We start from the raw sequence: 15,836 nt of genomic DNA on the forward strand, positions 1-15,836 counted from the left end.
TACAAACAGCTTTTTGAGATCCTGCTTTCAATTCTTTTGGAATTTTGTTAAAAGACAAAATTTTGTTAAAAGACAAAATTCAACTAAGAAAATTTAAAGATTAACTTGGCTTTATCCAATGATTATTAATTGGGCAGCATCCCATCCAGTATATATAAAGGCGCTCTGAGCATACAAAAATGAGAGGCTTAAAAATCTTTTTTTAATTAAAAAATTTTTTAATGTTTTATTTATTTCTGAGAGAGAGAGAGAGAGAGAGAGACAGCATGACAGCATGAGCAGGGAAGGATCAGAGAGAGAGGGAGATACAGAATCTGAAACAGGCTCCAGGCTCTGAGCTAGTTGTCAGCACAGAGCCCCATGCGGGGCTCGAACCCACGACCTGTGAGATCACGACCTGAGCGGTGAAGTCGGATGCTTGACCGACTGAGCCACCCAGGCGGACTCCAGGCTCTGAGCTGTCAGCACAGGGCCTGGCGTAGGGCTTAAACTCACAAACCCGTGAGATCTTGACCTGAGCTGAAGTCCAACTCCCAACCGACTGAGCCACCCAGGCGACCCTGGAAGGCTTCTTTTTTTGAAAGTCTCTATGCCCAACATGGGGCTCCAACTCACAATCCTGAGATAAAGAGTCACATGCTCTACTGACTGAGCCAGCCAGGTGACCCAAAATGGAAAGCTTTTATAGATAGAAGGGGGCAGGGACCAGGAAAAATTATATTACCTTATCTTTCTTTGAGAGATGGAAGGGTCTTTCAGGCAGATTACCTCACTGGTGCTGACAAGGTTACCTCACTAGACTGAACAGTTAAGATTACATTCCTGGGAGGGGCTGAAACAGTAATTAGGTTAGATTTTAAGTCATGGTTTGTTGAATAGTGTTTAGCACAAGTGACTCCATTTTGGGTCTGTTTTTTTGCTTGTTTGTTTAACACTTTTTCAATTCCAGAAGTGGAATTCCTGGATCGTATGTTTTTAATTTTCTGAGGAACTGCCAAACTTTTCCACAGTGGCTGTACTATTTTACTTTCTCTCCAACAGTGCACAAAGGCTCCAATTTGTCCACATCCCCACAATACTTGTCTTTTTAGTTTCTTTGATAGTAGTCATCTCCTATGCGTATGAGATTCTTTGTTTCATTTTAACCACTACTTAAAATTCTGTTGTTAAAGATTTATTCATTTGGGGTTAACAAGCACTTTCTTTTAAAAGGCAAATATACTTAAGAGCTATCTGTCCTTCTTATCTCCCCTGGTTAGTTTGATTCTCACGTGACTTCCTGGTAGTTACTGGACTCTAAGTAAACTCTACGCTTCTCAAATCATCTACCTATAGCCCTGACATTGATTGATTTTCTCATGCAAAGTGCTAACTACCTGGAGAAGTACTCGAATTTCAGGTATCATAAAGATCGGTCCCATTGTCAACTGTTAGAAATTACGGTTGAAAAAATAAGATCAATAAAAAATAAGATATGGCACTGACTAATGAAAACTTATTACATTCAAATTGTTTAATAAATCTATTTAAAAACATTTATTGAGGGACGCTGGGGTGGTTCAGTCGGTTAAGTGTCCGACTCTTGGTTTTGGCTCAGGTCGTGATTTCACAGTTTGTGTATCTGAGCCCCGAGTTGGGCTCAGTGCTGACAGCATGAGGAGCCTGCTTGGGATTCTCTCTCCCTCTCTCTGCCCCTCCCCTATACACGAGACACGTGCGCGTTTTCTCTCTCTCTCTCTCTTAAAATAAACACATTTTAAAAAATAAAATGAAAAAATAAAAACATCTGTTGAGTAAAGTATGAGGTAATGATGCTAAACCCTCGTGTTACTTACAAGTTGCAGGAGGTCAGGGTGTTTTCCTGTTTGGCTCCCTGCTTTATTGTAATGCCTACAGCGGTGTCCAGGCCCTCAGAAAGGGCTCAATAAATATTTGATGAATGAATGGACACATTCTGCGGTTTTGCTCGGTGGTTCTCCAAGTGTAGTCCACAGACTCTGGGAATGCCTAAGTGAGTTACAGCGAGTCTGCAAGATCAGAACTATTTTCATGATAATAAGAAGACATGAGATGCGTTTTCACTGTGTTTACATTTTCACTAATGGTGCAAAGGCAACAACAGGTGAAACCGTAGGCACCGCCTGTGAATCAAGACGCTAGAGTCATGGTATTCCGCCGTCACGTGTAGGCAACAAAAGTATTAAGAAGCCACTTTCAAAAAGAAAAAAAAAAAGCCACTTTCAGGGTGCCTGGCTGGCTTACTCTGGCTCACTCAGTAGAGCAGACTACTTGATCAAGAGACTCTTGATCCCAGCGTTGTAAGTTTGAGCCCCCTGTTGGGTGTAGAGTTTACTTACAAATCTTAAAAGGAGAAAAACCACTTTCACTTAAGACTAGGAAGCAGTACAAATTATTAATTTTGCGAAATCTCTCTTCTGGAGTATATATCTTTTCGATGTTCTGCGTAATGAGATGGGGGTTGTATATAAAGCCCTTCTGCCGCTTACTGAAGTATAGGGTTGTGTGATTGAAATGTGTGAACTGAATGAGCTCCCCTCCCCCCAAAAAAGAACACCATTTTTCTCATCGAAGTACTAACCAGGGCTGACCCTGCTTAGTTTCTGAGATCGGGAGTGTTCAGGATGGTATGGCTGTGTACTTTGGAACACAAGTTTTGTTTGAAAGAATGAACTATGGGGATCATAGGGTAACTATGGTTGGTTATTCAGACTTGAATATTTGAATGGAATGAGCCTGGCACATGAAGGAAAAATAACTTAAAGTACTTTTTGTCAATGATAAAATTTGAGCTTTCAAGAAAAAAAACTAATTTTGGAAAAGGTCTTTGGTATCCATCAAAGTGAGCTTGCAGCTTTCCCAGATTTTCCAGATAAGATCAATGATGATTATAATGAATGTGATTTTTTTAATGCTGAATAGTGAAATGCATCAATATTTGGATGATCTGCATAATTCGGTAAACCAATATTTTCTAAGTGGTTTCAGATTCCCCGTTGTAATTAATCTTTAAGAAATTGCCGTTTGTGGAGTTTCGCTAGTATCCACAGTTATTGGAGAATGCTAAAAATAGTCCTTCCTTTTCTAACTATTTATCTGTGTGAGACTGGAGTTTCTTCATTTCCTAGACCAAAATAACATAGCAAATCAGAGAAAATGGGGAGGAAATATGGGAATCCAGCTGTCTTCTATTATGCCAAACACCAGACGTTAAAGAGATTTGCAAAATTGTAATGCAATGCCACTCTGCTAATGTTTTTTGGAAACTGTAGTTATATTTCGTAAAACATTAACATCTACTGGTTTATTATCATTTTAGGTGGCTTAATACATGTTTTTTAATTTCTCAATTTTAATTTCTAATATAGTGAATATCCCACATAAACAAATGCTCTTAATCAATTAAAAAATTTTTTAAATTTATTTCTGAGAGAGAGAGACAGCATGAGCAGGGGAGGGTCAGAGAGAGAGGGAGACACAGAATCCGAAACAGGCTCCAGGCTCTGAGCTAGCTGCCAGCACAGAGCTCGACACCGGGCTCGAACCCACAAACCGCGAGATCATGACCTGAGCCGAAGTCGGACGCTTAACCGACTGAGCCACCCAGTCGCCCCTCTCTTAATCATTTTTAAGAATGTTGGGGCTCTTGGCTGGTTCAGTCCTCAGGGCATGTGACTCTTGATCTTGGGGTCATGAGTTTGAGCCCACGTTGGGCGTATAATTTACTTAACATGTAAAGGGATCCTGAGACCAAAAAGTTTGAGAAAAGCTTCTCTGAGGTTTGCAATAACCTCCATTCTACAGATGAGGAAACTAAGATTTATAAAGATTTAGCATCAGGTTAAAACCCCACAGTCCAGCGTAGTGCTGGGTATTGTACCAAAGCCGTCTAACTCCAGAGCTTGCATTTTGTGACCCTAACTTTTTCCTTGACATTATTATCTTTGCAAAAATTACCTTTAAACAGGTTGTGAAAAGACGTTTCAACAACATAAAAAAAAAAAGCCATCGTATCCAACGTATTTTCTGTTTTTACTAACTAGCTGTCCGATTCTTCCTTGCGCTTGCTTCGCGAGAGAAACAGGTGTTCGCTGGGCCATCTCCGTTCGCTTTTCGCTCTGAGGATCCGTGGTTTTACCAATGTGAGTTCGCCAGGGAGTTGACCCGCCCGCGGTAACTCCGCGGGGGAACTGCAACCCAGCGGGCTCAAATGGGGAAACTCTCGAGACTTCGAGACATTCCAGGAATGTGGGCGTTTTCTTCCCCGACCCTCCCACACTGCAGATGGCCCACGGCCGGACCGAAACGAAGACCGACAACGTCCCGGGGCCCTCTTTCGGACCCTGAAGGAGGCTCCCTGGCCGCTGATTGGCTGCGGCTGACAACGACGGGCGGGACACGGCTCTGGACAGGCGGTCAGTGCCCAGACACCGCTCCTCACCCGCGTCCACCCGCCACTGTCCCGAGGGAGTCTCAGGGGACCGGGACTCGGGCCGGGGCCGGGGCGGGGCGAGCGCGCCGCCTCCCGCGTGGGAATCTCCAGCGGGCGCTCGGGCCTGCAGGGGCGGGGCGTCCTGGGCACCCGGGATTGGCATGCCCGGAGCCTTCTCCCGTCGTGCACCGGGGCGCCGGCCACTCACCCGGAAGGAGAAGCCGAGACTCAGGCTCTATGGTGCGGCGTCGGCGGTGTCGCTGCGGGGAGTGGGTGCTGCTCTCAGGTGAGGGGTCGTGGGCGGGGTCGCGGGAAGAGAGTGCTGCTCTCCGGTGAGGCTGGAGCGTCCAGAGTGGCGCTTGGGGGTGGGGTTCTCGCTTGACCTCTTAGGGAAGAGGCTGTCTCACGTCCCGGGCTGAAGGCGGGGGCTTGCTCCGGATCCAAGGGAGGAAGCCCGGCTTTTTCATTTGTTTTCCAAGTAGAGAGCATCTTTCGTTTCCACTCCCCAAGCTTAATAGTCAAAGGAGAAGAAGGGTCATGGGGTCCTTTCGCTCCTAGTTCGTTAAGGATGGAGGGGGAGTGGTCAGAGTAAAAGTTTGGGGACATTCACCCAAACGGCTAGGGGTAGGAGTAGTGACATATTTTGCGGGGAGAGAGGCGGTTCCTGCTAGATTGTGGTCGCTGTTGTGATTTGCCTTCCACGTGTAAGGAGTGGCAGATCACAAATAGAAGGCTGGAGTGAAGCTGCTTGGTTGCGAATCTAGGGCTCAAGACTGAGTAAGAAGGGATAGGAGTCTTGGTGGCTCAATACACTTTTATCACCTGATTTAAAATAAACGTTTACTCACTTATTTTGAGAGAGAGAGAGAGAGAGAATCTTAAGCAGGGTCTTGGGATCAGCGCAGAGCCAGACGCCTGGTTTGATCTCAGCGATCATGAGATCATGACCTGAACTGCAATCACGAGTCAGATGCTTAACCTACTGATTAAGGCGTCCCTCGGACCTCATTTGTTTTTAACCTCTTTTTTGAAGTAGTTTAAATGGGGGTGAAAATGGTGGGAAAGCCTTGAATTGCTGCCTTGAATTGTGAGGCAACTGGAAAGCTTTACAAGGAATCTGCTTTGTATAAAGCAAACAACTGGGTTCTTCCCAGAGACACTGATGCTGGTACAAATGGAGGAAGAAAAGGAAGCTTTGGATGTGGCCAAAAGGACCCAGGAAATGCAGTTAGTGCTGAGTGCCATGCGAAGGGAGCTGAGAGGATCTCTGACTTGCCCTTATTTATATGACCTGGATCCATCTCCCAGATCGCGAGCCAAAATTAAGAACTTCCTCCTTCCCCTTCACAGGCAGAACTGAGCATTTCCGTGTGAGGAGTGGCATCTATGCGGAGGAAGCTGATGGAGAATAGTAGTTGCTAGAAATTATTGTTTGGAGTCCAGGTTTTTGTATTTGTTCCAGTGTCTAGTGGTCTTAAGGGCAAGTTACAATTGAGACTTTGTCAGTGCCCTTTAAACTTAGATTTAAGTAGACAGCATCTTAGGGGCGCTAGGTTTTTTTTTTTTTTTTTTAATCGAGTTTATAGCTGTTTCTAAGTGGTTTGAGCCCCCAAGGAAAGGGGAGGAACTTGCACTTGGAAGTGGTGCAGGGCCCTCTACAAACTCTTTTTGAGCCTCAGACTGATGACCATTCAATTACTAAATTATGGTGCTGGATTTGGCAAACCTTTCAAGTCCCAGGAGAGGCGTGAGCCCCATGGAGTGTGTGGATGACTAAGGTTCCTTGTCCTCATCTTTCCCGTCGTTACTTTTGTGAAAAAGACCCTTCAGACTACTGAACCCTTGGCTTCTGTGCTGGCAATCTGCCAAATGCCTGAAAGGAGAAGAGAAAATTTTACTTTTCTTTTTTTTTTTTTAATATTTTTATTTATTTCTAGGAGAGAGAGAGAGACAGTGTGAGCAGGGGAGGGTCAGAGAGAGAGGGAGACACAGACTCTGAAACAGGCTCCAGGCTCTGAGCTGGAAGTCAGCACAGAGCCCGACGCGGGGCTCGAACCCACGAACTGCGAGATCATGACCTAGGCGAAAGTCGGACGCTTAACCGACTAAGCCACTCAGGCGCCCCTACTTTTCTTTTTTTTAAAATCTGAGGTGGTTACCTGTTCACGGCCAGTCGGCCTGTTCTTTTGGGCCACAGGCATGTGACTGCTTATATTGGAGGTGTTACACCCTGGGTGTTATGGAATTGGAATTTCCTTCCAGTCCAGGACCCCTTTGTGGTGGTGACTGCATCAGATGGAAAATCAGGCTGTCGGCAGGAATACGAAGATGGTGTTACAGTCACACAAAACTCTGGTTTGCTCAACAGGGTCGCCCAATCCTGTAATGTATATACCACATGCAGTTTTGTCTCTGTGTGCAGTGGTTAGTGTGGAGAGATCTGGTATACTGGAAAGAACTGGGGAAAGTTGTTTGCGCTGCTCATTTTGTGGCGTAAATGAGCTCCCCTTCTCTTGAAACGTTAGCCTTGTGTTAGCAAAACATAAAATACAAGGAAACTCATTACACGCTCTTCTAATGGTAAAGCAGAACTAATAAGAGAATGTGTTTAAAATTAATTGTAGGACTGTAAAAATGAGTGGGTGTGTGAATGAGCATGGAGGATGGGAGAGGGGGAGCTTAGAGATAGTCTTGTTTTCCCAGGAGCCAGCCTGGACCATTTGTTGGCAGTACATATTGGCTGAAGTCAGTTTTCATTTCAAGGTAAATTGGAAAGGGAAATTAAACCTTATTGTTCGGCTCTTAAGAGAGGAGAAGGGGGTGGAGGCAGCAGCCAGGGTGGATGCTGTTGGAGTGGTTCTAGGAGTAACAAGATTAGTGCTGTATTTTAACAGAAGGTGACATCATGGGCCCCTTTGGACTTGAGTAACCCTGTGCTGTAGGCTTCATGGTCCCCTTGTCGGAGTGGGCGATGTCGCTGCACACGTAAACTGCCACATTGGGGGAAATCAGGGGCTCAGACTTTAATGAATCTTTACAAAGGAGCGGAAAGCATCCCCAGCTGACCTGTGCAGCTGTGGGGTGCTTGGGCAGAGGTACAACCGGATAGCATGTCGAGAGAGGAAATGATTGGAACCATTGGCTTGGCTTCTGGAGAACAGATTAGAGAAAGGAAGGTTGCAACTGGGCAGCCCACTCAGGTGCGCCCGGAGCTCTCCAGCTCTATGATTTACCCCCAGGTGGGTCACCATACGGTCAGCAAGACAAAGAGAGACTTTGAAAAGCCTTGGTGTTTGTGGGGTGTGGTTGTCGCTAAGCCGCCAGGAGGGGGCAGTGTTAGGCTCGCTTGCAGGGGTGTGTTGTGCGTGCCGCCAGACACTGCCTTCACCTGCAGTCCTCAAGCAGAGGTTTTACATCTGAACTTGCCTTTTCTGGCTGCTGGGGGTGAACACTGCACAGACCCAGCCATGCTTTGGCTAGAGGTGGCCTAGCGAGGGGTCCTGGCAGTGGTCTGAGAAGGGAGTCAAATCATCCGGGGTTTTCAGCTTGGCACCAAGCTAACGTGGGGGAGTTTTTTTGCTTCCTCTTACGTTTCACACTAGAACCAAAAAAGTTACCTGGGGGTTTTCCCAGGGGTAAGTAAGAATGTTCAGGGTTTTGCCTTGGTGTCGAGTGACAGGAGCAGAGGCATACTAACCATGATTGTTCCCCTGCCTTCTGTCCCTGGTCAGATGTTTTCTTCCAATGGGCGTTTGGTGTAGGATGTTGGAAAACCAGGAGCAGGAGGTAAGCGTGTGGTCTTCAGGAAACAGGTGGGTCCAAGTTTGATGGGATTTGGGAAAAGAGGCAAATCGTTGCTCCCTGGTATTCCGCTGGCAGTAATACGTCAGGGGTTCAGATGAGCTCAAAATAAAGGCAGTGGAAGGAACTGCGGAGCAAAGCCATACTGGGAAGTGAGGCTCCATTTTGACCTTTTCCATTCGCTGGAATGTACTTGGATGTCACATTCACGCGGGCCAGAATTTTTGTCTCTTGTTCACGTTCGGCCCCGGTGCCTTAGAGCAGCTTCCGACACAGAGTGGATGGTCAGTAAATACTTGTTGGATTGAATGAATAAATGAATGAAAGGTGGTGCTGACTGGAAAAATCTGGCCCCCTGTGTTGTCAAAGTTGCCTTACGGTGTGGCCGAGCTGAAGCTGAAGGAGCCTTTCTTACCTCCAGGAGGTGATCACCGTGCGTGTTCAGGACCCCCGCGTGCAGAATGAGGGCTCCTGGAATTCTTATGTGGATTATAAGATATTTCTCCATGTAAGTGCATCGGACTTCTGCACTGGGGTCAGCGCTCTCCAGGGCTGAGGGTTCGTGCTAAGGCAGAACCTGTTGGTGGGGATTTTGAGAGTCTGGAGACAGAAGAAGAGGAGGGAGGAGGGGAATGAGCTTGAGATCTGCGTGAGTTGCTTTCGGGCTGCCTAGTGGCGCCTCGCTCTATTGGGAACCCCTGATCAGGACTGTGGCCTGATGCCTTGGATCCTCCGTGAGAGGGACCACGGGAAGTTCACGTACACTTGGTCTTTTTCTACTTGTTTTTTGTTTTTTTTTCTTTTTCATGTACTTCTTCCTGTAGACCAACAGCAAGGCCTTTACTGCCAAGACGTCCTGTGTGCGTCGCCGCTACCGTGAGTTCGTATGGTTGAGAAAGCAGCTACAGAGAAATGCCGGTTTAGTGTGAGTCTGCTTCTGCTGCTTTCTTGGCTCTGAGACGGGTGCTTATGTGAGAACCAGAGTTTACAATAAAAAAAACACTTGGCTACATATCAGGCACTTAGGAAATGGAGAACCGTGTTCTTAAATTATGTTTTCAAGTCAGTGGAAAAAAGAAAGACAGAGTTCTTGTTTTCTAGTATTTTGACCTAACAAAGTCATACAAACTATCAAAAATATTTTTCTTTTTTTTTTTTCTATGGATATTCAGCCAGGGCTCAACAAATGTACTGCTAGCATTTTATATGTGCCTATCACTAGTTACCAGAAGCCTGTTAGCACCTGGACTCAACGTGACCAGTGGTGTTCCTGTCCACTTGACCTGTAAAAATCTTAATACTTTCTTTTTTGTGCAGAGAAATTTTCCTAGAGACACAACAGACTGAGAGCCTTAGGGAAAGTAGTATTCTTCACTCCTCACTTATGCGATCCCAAAGAAGTCCTAAAACTGGAGATGATTTAGAACAGTGATTTCACTGCAGGGTAGCCACTGAGTGCCTTGGGGACAGGTGGCCTGTGGGTGCTCTAGCCAGTTAGTTAACATGTGGGACTGGTGAAGCCGCTGTCGTGGGTCAGGTCCTCGGAGCCAGTTGGGATTTCCTCTGACAGATCCTGCATCCCTTTGCCTGGCCTATTGTTGTTGTTGTTTTGATGTCTGTTTTTGAGAGAGAGCACGTGCGTGCTCATGAGCGGGGGGAGGGGCAGAGGGAGAGGGAGACACAGAATCTGAAAAAGGCTCCAGGCTCTGAGCTGTCAGCACAGAGCCGGATGCGGAACTCGAACTCAAGCTGTGAGATCATGACCTGAGCCAAAGTCAGATGCTTACCCTACTGAGCCACCCAGGCGCCCCTGGCCTGTTGTTTTTTTTTAAAAAAAATATGTTCATAATAGAAGCTGGGGAGGTTTAAAGAGTTTGTGGATGCCTTGCTACAACTCAACTACTTTAGAAAATTCTAAGCATGTGACCTGCTTGGAGTGGAGGAGGTAGTCTTAATGTACATGCAGGGACTCAGCATGCTCTGCATCTGTGTGTCCAAGTTTCTTCTTATTTATTTATTCATTTTTAAAAATTTCTTATTTTTGAGAGAGAGTGACAGCACGAGCGGGGGAAGGGCAGAAAGAGAGGGACAAGGATCTGAAGAAGCAGGCTTTTGTGTGCCTCGAGCTCACGAACTGTGAGATCATAACCTGAGCCGAAGTTAGACACTTAACCGACTGAGCCACCCAGTGCCCCACATTTCTTCCTTTTTAAACTACGAGCTGACAGGGGCACCTGGATGGCTCAGTCGGTTAAGTGTCTGGCTCTTGGTTTCGGCTTAGGTCATGATCGCTCGGTTCTTGGGTTCGAGTCCTGTGTCGGTCTCTGTGCTTCCAGTGCAGAGTCTGCTTGGGATTCTCTCTCTCCCTCTCTCTCTGCCTCTCTCTTAAAATACATAATACACTTAGAACAAAAAAACCAGCTGATGGTGGGAGTGGGTTTTGTAAACAATGTAGTATAGCGGCAGTGAAGTTTTGAAGGCATAGATGTGGTGCAAATACCACCCCTGCTGGTTACTAACTGTGTGATATTTACACAGTTATGGGAAATTTACGTAACTTCTCTGATTCTCTTTCCTTACTACTGAACTGGGGACATTAATAGTTTTTCATGAGGATTTTGGGAGGAGTAGTGAAATAAAGTTTGTAAAACATTTAGCATGGTGCCTGACACATGGATGGCTTGCAGTCAGTATTAGCCTTGCCCTCCCCCCCACCTTATTAAAAGCTATTTGTGGGGCGCCTGGGTGGCTTAGTCGGTTAAGCATCCGACTTTCGCTTAGGTCATGATCTCACGGTTCGTGGGTTCGAGCCCCGCGTTGGCCTCTGTGCGGACTGCCAGCTCAGAGCCTGGAGCCTATTTCAGAGTCTGTGTCTCCCTCTCTCTCTGACCCTCCCCTGCTCACGCTGTCTCTCTCTCTCCTAGAAATTAAAAAAAAATAAAAAATAAAAGCAATTTGTATTGATTTGTGCTTCTTTTTAGAGGGTTTCCATGAGCAGGGGGTGGAATGACTGTCTTTAATGTTACACTTACCTTGAGTGTTGCATTATGTGGCCCCACAGCCCTGTACCTGAACTTCCTGGGAAGTCAACCTTCTTTGGCAGCTCAGATGAGTTCATCGAGAAGCGCCGGCAAGGTCTGCAGCACTTCCTGGAAAAGTGAGTGCATGTGGCGGGCTAGCACCTGCCACCTGAGGTGCGGGCGGGGAGGGGGAGGGTGCCAGGCAGCACGGGCTGCCTTTGAACAGATAGGCACGTGTGTGGTAGGTGCCTTTCTCGCGCCCCCATGCCTTCAGTGCTCCCAGAAGCCCGTCAACAAATGGGGCTGGGGAGAGCAGCTACTTGGGGTGATGCTGTGTTGTACGTCCCGTGTTTTCCCCAGGGTCCTGCAGAGTGTGGTTCTCCTGTCGGACAGCCAGCTACACCTCTTCCTGCAAAGCCAGCTCTCGGTGCCCGAGATCGAAGCCTGTGTCCAGGGCCGAAGCCCCATGACCGTTTCTGACGCCATTCTTCACTACGCTATGTCAAACTGTGGCTGGGTCCAGGAGGAGAGGCGGGGTTCTTCTCACTTGGCTAAAGGAGACCAGCCAAAGAGGTAACTGGAGCTCTCATTTCAGAGGCACCAAGGGCTAGGACTTCTTTAGCCTGGGCCAGTGAGGTGTCCATTTGATAGAGAGAGTACTGTCACAGCGTTGGTAGCCTTTCAGAAGAGGCCTTGTTCCCCTAGTGCGTGGTTGTCTTCGTCTCATGGGCCAGAGTCTGAACTTCTGGGCTGACTCGTCCCTGGGTAGCAGGCTGTCCTATTGAAACTTGGGGAAAAGAAGAGAAGACATTCTTATTCTCTTTATTTCTCTCCCTGACATTTTATGTAATTAATTAATTAATTTTTAAATGTTTATTTTATTTTTGAGACAGAGCATGAACAGAGGAGGGGCGGGGGGGTAGGGAACAGAGGACCCGAAGCGGGCCCTGAGCTGACAGCAGCAAGCCCAATGTGGGGCTTGAACTCCCAAACCGCGAGATCATAACCTGAGCTGAATTCAGACACTCAACTGGCTGAGTCATCCAGGTGCCCCCTTCCCACCCTGTGAAAGTAACAATTTTGGGGCACCCAGCTGGCTCAGTCGGTGGAGCGTGTGACTCTTGATCTTGGGGTTATGAGATCGAGCCCCACGTTGGGTGTAGAGATTACTTAAAAATAAAATCTTATAAAAAAAGTAACAACTTTTTTGAAATACAATTTACATATTTTAAAATTCAACCTTTTAATGTTACGATTCGGTAGTTTTTTTTTTTTTTTTTTTTTTATTTATTTCTAGGAGAGAGAGAGACAGCATGAGGAGGGGAGGGTCAGAGAGAGAGGGAGTCACAGACTGAAATAAGACTCCAGGCTCTGAGCTGGCAGTCAGCACAGAGCCCGACGCGGGGCTCGAACCCACGAACCGCGAGATCATGACCCAAGCGAAAGTCGGACGCTTAACCGACTAAGCCACCCAGGCGCCCCATGATTCGGTAGTTTTTAATTTGTTTACAAAGTTGTGCAACCATCAGTCACCATAGTCCATTTTAGAACCCTAGTGTTTATCATCCCCAAAGAAACCTTGTACCCATTAGCAGTGACTCCCCATTTCCCCATCTCCTAACCCCTGATGGCTACCAGTCTACTTTCTGCATCTGTGGATCTGCATCTATTCTGAACATCTCACACAAGTGGAGTCATCTGATGCGTGGTCTTTTGTGCCTGGCCACTTCGACTCTGCGTTTTCTTTCCATTAAAAAAAAATTTTTTTTTTTTTTTTAACATTTATTTATCATTGAGAGACAGAGAGAGGCCGAGCATGATCATGGGAGGGACAGAGAGAGGGGGAGACACAGAATCCGAAGCAGGCTCCAGGCCCCGAGCTGTCAGCACAGAGCCCGACTTGGGGCTCGAACTCATAAACCATGAGATCATGACCTGAGCTGAAGTTGGATGCTCAACTGGCTGAGCCACCCCGGCACCCCTAAACTCTGTGTTTTCAAGGTGCATTCGTATTTAGGGGAGTGCAGTGCTTAATTCCTTTTTATGGCCAAATAATATTCCATTTGTATGGCTGTCCCACCATTTGTTCACTTGTGCTTATCCATTGATTTGTGCTTCTCTGTTCATGCCCTCCTTTCTCCCTTCCCATTCTTTCCCAGTTGCTGCTTTCTTCCAAGATCGGGCAGGAGGAGCCCTCCCTCACCACCTCCCAGGGAAGAAAAGGACCATTTCGAGGTGTGGGCTCCCGTTGTTGACTCTGAAGCTCCTTCCTTGGAAAGCGCCCCTCTGCCGCCCTCCCCCTCGCCATCATGCTGTGATTTTACAAGACCTGAAGAGGGAACGTCTGCTTCTCAGCCAGTGAGGAGGGCTGTGGCGGGGGACCGTGCTGTGCCTTTGGACCCTGGGCAGTTAGAAACGGTTTTGGAAAAATGAGCTCTGGCCTGAGTCCTGGGTTCTGCTCCAAGGCTGCAGGGGGACTGGCCGGGCTGGGATCGGGCACAGGGTAGGTGTGGGGCCATTGGGCCACTCAGTGTCTTACGGTTGCCTCTGCTCAGGTTGGTTGCACAGAGGTGGGTCGCAGCAGCTCCTCGAGCTTCCACCACGGGAGTAAGCACCGCACAGCTGTCAGGAAGGCCGGCGGTGTTTGCTTCTGCCGGAGACACACGGCATATATTTACTCCCTTGGGAGCTGAGTTTCTGTAGATGTTTGTGAATGGGCCCAGGAGCATTGCCTCAGGTGACTGGTTTTGGGGACCTGCAAGTGGCAGATGTTAAGCTGTCCTATTGAACACTGACCCAACAGAAATGCTTGCGTAGTTGTATTCCCAGGGGCTGTGATTTTGCGGCGGCCCTTCGGAGCACTGTTTCTGGGAGGCTGGCCTCTTGCCTGCCTTCTCTCCGGGGACCGGGTGGCGAATGTCGATCCTCCCACCTTCCCCTTGCTCGCCTGCCTTCCTAACACCGCGGAACGGAGCGGTGCTGTGATTCCTGTCGCCGGGGGTTCCCGCATACCCCGAGACCTCAGTCTCCCCGTGTGGGACCCGAGACTCGTGAAATAGCTCACGGCCATCCGCCGAAGAGAAGTGGTCAGGCACAGCCGGAGGAAGGGCAGCGGCTTGGGGGGTTTTGTTTTAGAAAAGGCTGTCCTGGGTCCTGAGCTGTCGCTGTCCCCTCTGGTTATAAAGCAGAGCTGTGACTATCTTTCCTGCAGGGTTGGCGCTGGCTCCTTGCTTTTTTGAATCCTTCTCTTCTCCCTTAGTAACAGCCCCCTGCCCCTGGGGCTTCAGCTTCCACAGAGCCCCTCCCTGTGTGGCAGGGAGGCCGTCTGTTCAGTCCAATGGGGCGCAAGGGCTTTGTTTGTGCCTGGAGAGAGGGCTCTGGGGAGGGAGATGAGGAACGACTCGCCTTCAGACAATGAGGCATTCAGCCCTCCTGCTGCCATAATTCCTCTCCGCAGAGAGCCAGCGCGGGTAGGGCAGGAGATGAGAGCCGCTGGCAGTGTGCGGTGCTCGGCGCTTAGGTGTTTAGGTGTGGGTGTGTGGCTCTCCTCTCACCCACCCCTTCCTCCTCCGGCCGCCCCACCCCTGTCTGCGGGCTCCTTTACTACCAGCCTGGGCTGTGGGACTGTCAAGGCATTTAGTTCAGAGTTGAGGGGCTTTGGCCTGAAATAAAATTCCAAGTATTTAAGACTGTTGTTGCCATTCGTGTCTAACAAGCTGTAGCCGAGGAGGAGGGAGTGAGGGCTGGCGGTAGTTACTTTCATAAATCATGAATTTATCAGCGTGGAAATAACGGCTCAGAGCCGGGGGCCGCAGCTCCCCGGCACCGTGTGTGCGGCTCCAGGCCACCGCTGGAGGAAGGGCCGTCTTCTGGAGGCCGGGGTCCCGCTCTCCTCGCACTTGTGGGCATGAGCCTCGTTAGGTATAATTTACCTGCTGCCGCTTCCATCCTCGCAGCCTGTCTGACGTGCCAGGTGCTGAAAGAGAAATAAAGTTTGTCAACAGGCAGATGCAGGGCCCTGGCTGGGACCCATCCCTCTTTGCTGCCCGCCTCCCCTGGGCCTCTCCTTTATATGATGCAGCAGAGCAAGGCGAGGATAGAAAACCTACAGAGGCAAATCCAAAATGTCAAAAGAAGTTCATTTAAAAGGGGAAAAAAACTCCATACACAACCCTCACAAAAACCCGACAGATGCTAAGCTAATGGCATCCGCTCTGCCGATTGGTGGGGATGACTCATGAATATTAATGAGTCCAATGCTCCAAATGGTGCAGCTGTGAACCCAGCTGTGCCTGAAGCTCTCTGATCTCGAAACTTCCAGACAGGAGCCGGAGGTGGTCTGTGTCAATTCCCTACTCAGCCAAAAAACAGCAAGCTGGGTTGGCCTTCTTCTGTTCGCTCCTTTTCTTCCCGGAGTTGGTGCTCAGCAGCTAGTTCCGCCAGCAGGGTGGGCTGCTGGGACAGCAGGAGCCATTCAAAGACATGGATGCGATTTTTCTGACTCCCGGCTTTTTTAATGATCCATTACCAGCGGTGCGTACAACAGCAGCTCAGTTAATCCAAGG

The 15,836-nt window shown here is 48.2% G+C and overlaps 1 protein-coding gene across 2 annotated transcripts; it reads left to right on the forward strand.

The window, feature by feature from the left end:
* Positions 1 to 4,531: 4,531 nt before the first annotated feature.
* On the forward strand, positions 4,532 to 14,960 carry SNX11 (sorting nexin 11). 2 transcript variants are annotated; one of them, XM_039227892.1, is made up of 8 exons: positions 4,532 to 4,736; positions 7,154 to 7,213; positions 8,182 to 8,236; positions 8,673 to 8,759; positions 9,076 to 9,176; positions 11,313 to 11,408; positions 11,632 to 11,844; positions 13,431 to 14,960. In XM_039227892.1, the coding sequence occupies exons 1-8, from the start codon at positions 4,612 to 4,614 to the stop codon at positions 13,702 to 13,704; spliced, it is 1,011 nt and encodes a 336-aa protein (XP_039083823.1). In that variant the 5' UTR covers positions 4,532 to 4,611; the 3' UTR covers positions 13,705 to 14,960. The 2 variants fall into 2 exon arrangements, with proteins under 2 accessions (XP_039083823.1, XP_039083824.1); XM_039227893.1 differs by lacking the exon at positions 7,154 to 7,213.
* Positions 14,961 to 15,836: the final 876 nt, after the last annotated feature.

The sequence above is a fragment of the Hyaena hyaena genome, unplaced genomic scaffold (genome assembly GCF_003009895.1).
Source record: "Hyaena hyaena isolate Hyena2069 unplaced genomic scaffold, ASM300989v1 scaffold_29, whole genome shotgun sequence".
NCBI classification, from domain to species: domain Eukaryota; kingdom Metazoa; phylum Chordata; class Mammalia; order Carnivora; family Hyaenidae; genus Hyaena; species Hyaena hyaena.